A 2,873-nucleotide genomic window follows, 5' to 3' on the forward strand; every position below is an offset into this window, starting at 1 on the left:
AAATGTCTCGAAAAACATTTTCCGTTGTTCGGTATGGAAAATATTTTACTCCTTGCAATACTTTTAATAAATTTTTATTTTTATTTTTATTTTCTTCTTTTTCCTTCTTCTTCTTCTCTGGCTGGTCGCCGGCCACAGGCGAGCTCGAGCCTCGCATGATTCGGCGAGGCCGAGCTCCCCCAAGGTAGCCAGATGTCGGCGAGACTTTGGCGACCTCGGGCGAGGCTCGAGCCTCGCCTAGCTCGCCGGATCTGGTGAGGCCCGAGCTCGTCGGTGAGGCGAAGCCTCCCCACAAGCCGGCGCTCGACCTCACCAACCTCGCCGGCCTGTGGCGAGGCTCGAGCTCGCCTGTGGCCGGCAACCGACCGGAGAAGAAGATAGAAAAGAGAAAGAAGAAGAAAAAATAAAAAATAAAGAAAAAATAAAGAATATAAATATAAATATAGAGGATAATTAAAAAATAAAAAATAGAATTTTTAAAAAAGAAAATAAAAATAATTATAATGAATGATGAAAGAATGAGGAGGGAAAATGCTTTCCTCTTTTCAAAAAGCGAAAAAACAGTTTCCTTACTTTTGAAGGTGTTTTGTTCGTTGAGGGAAAATGTTTTTGGCGGTTAGTTTATTTTCCGCCCTCCGAATACCGGAAGACCCAGAAAACCTGGCAAACATTTTTCGCGAAATGAATGGAGCCTTAATCTCTCTTTGATTTCTAGCTATCGCTCCCGTGATAAACTAGGACAAGTGATCCTTACACGAAGCACACGATATGTGGAAGACCTTTGGGTACTCTAGCTGTGATATGAACCATGCAAACTTTGCATAGATCCTAATGAGCTCCAATATTGCCTTTTTCTGAAATGGATGGACTGAAAAATTTGCTCCAAGAGGATCCAGTATTGGCTCAACTGAGATGTACTAAAGAAGGATCTTATAAATGGAAATGGAAATGAACATATATGAACTTAGGCACAAGAGGTAGAAGACGAACTTCATGTTGAAAGTAAAAAAGCAGACACTGATCAAGATGTAGTATCGCGAGTGCCGGTCATTGAGCAATTTCCAATGAAGGAGAAGGAGGGAAAGAGTGGTAAGGAGTCGAATCACACTCGCTTCGGCTTCAAGTACTCCCACTGCTGTGATCGTGCCCAAGCAATTGGCTTTCGAGCATTCTAACCACTTCAGACATCTCCGGTCGGACAGTTGGATCGCCATTTGCGCACAACAATGCCAGTCGGACAACCTGCTCTGCTTCTTCTTCCACATAGTTCCTCTGCAAATTGGGATCGATCAATCTTCCCAACTCGTTCTTGTTCATTAATCCACCAATCCATTCCTCCAAACTGAGATTTTCATCATACGCCAACGCATTAAGTTTTGCAGATGGCTGTCCAGAGATGAGCTCAAGAAGCACTTTCCCAAAGGCGTGAACATCATTCCTCAGTGTACACTTTCCTGTGTGCAGGTACTCGGGGGCAATAAGCTCAACTCTGCCGGCGCGATAGGTGGTGTCAACATAAACATCTTCGTAGAGATTGTCGGTTGGAGAAGCGGAATCAGAATCAGCTGAATCTTCTCCTTGGGATGAGGATGAGACACCAACGGGGTGCTTGAGTCTGGGCCATTGAATAGACCCTTCCTTCGCATTTCCGTCGTGCATGATAAGGGCACGCCAAAAGTTTCCTATCACGGCCTCAAATTGGTCATTCAGGTATATACTTGACGTGCAAATGTCGCGGTGCATGATCTTGACATTGCCTTGATTATGTAAGTGTGCAAGACCTCTAGCTGCTCCCAGGGCTATGCGCATGCGAGTCGTCCAACCGAGAGGTTGGGTGGACCCATCCGGTCTATGTTGAAGATGATATCTTAGGCTCTTGTTGATCATAAAGGGATAGACCAGAAAAAGCTCTTCCTTGGTCCTGCAAAAGCCCCTCAGGCGTAGCACATTCGAGTGCGCTGAAACTGAGCTTCCCACTTGAACTTCTGTTTCGAACTGCTCTTTGCTAAATTCAAAGACAGCGCGTGCTCTTTTTACCGCCACTGGAGAACCATCGGCTAAGTGGCCCCGGTAAAGCGTGCCGAATACACATTGGCAGAAGAAGTTGTCTCGGCTAAAGTTGCGTGTGGCGACTCGGAGCTCCTTTAGAGAGAAGCTTTTAGGAGGTGGTGGGGGACCATCCTCAGCGGAATCGGCGAAACTGAAGGATCGGAGATCGAACACCATGTTCAAGAAATCCCAATTCCTCTTTAACACTAATCGGAGGGTACCGATTGATTCCCGAAGCCGCTCGAAGGAACGCTTAGGAGTGAAAACATAGCTCTGTGATCGATTGGCATAACAACTCGTCCACCATCTTAGCCTTTTTATACACACGCCGGAAGCGATCACCGTGTGAGAAATAGACGATTTCAAATTGGAGAGAGAGTGACGGATCAAAAGAAGACTTGATCAAACCAGAGGAAGATTTCTTTTCTTTTGATTTTTCCCTTTTTGACGGATCAAAACAGAGGAACCTTCTAATGAAATTGCAATTAGCACGATTGGTCTTTCCTTGTTCGTTGATTCCTCTGATGATGAGCGCGAGAGTAATGCTCTATCTCTGCGCATTGAAAATTTCATGGAAGAGACCTAACTAGTCTTTTCTTTTATTAAAAATTGGGAGCATAATAATTATGAAGAAATATGCTCTAAATCCGTTAGATAGTCCGTCAATAATCTTTTTTTGGGCAACTATGGCGGTTGAGCTTCGCACCATCACAAGAAGATGGGGTTCAATTAGTGTGATAGATTAAGAATAAAACGCGCAAAAAATATTCTTTGAAAATTTGCTTAACTGATTAAAACGAGCTGCATACTCACTAACAACAAGC

The 2,873-nt window shown here is 44.3% G+C and overlaps 1 protein-coding gene across 1 annotated transcript; it reads right to left on the reverse strand.

Moving 5' to 3' along the window:
* Nucleotides 1-828: 828 nt before the first annotated feature.
* On the reverse strand, nucleotides 829-2,329 carry LOC115678539 (LRR receptor kinase BAK1-like). Its single transcript, XM_030601932.2, has one exon. The coding sequence runs from the start codon at nucleotides 2,224-2,226 to the stop codon at nucleotides 1,120-1,122; it is 1,107 nt and encodes a 368-aa protein (XP_030457792.2). The 5' UTR covers nucleotides 2,227-2,329; the 3' UTR covers nucleotides 829-1,119.
* Nucleotides 2,330-2,873: the final 544 nt, after the last annotated feature.

This window comes from Syzygium oleosum, unplaced genomic scaffold (genome assembly GCF_021117445.2).
Source record: "Syzygium oleosum isolate NSW1041296 unplaced genomic scaffold, Sole_v2.1 Sole_v2.10, whole genome shotgun sequence".
Lineage (NCBI taxonomy): Eukaryota > Viridiplantae > Streptophyta > Magnoliopsida > Myrtales > Myrtaceae > Syzygium > Syzygium oleosum.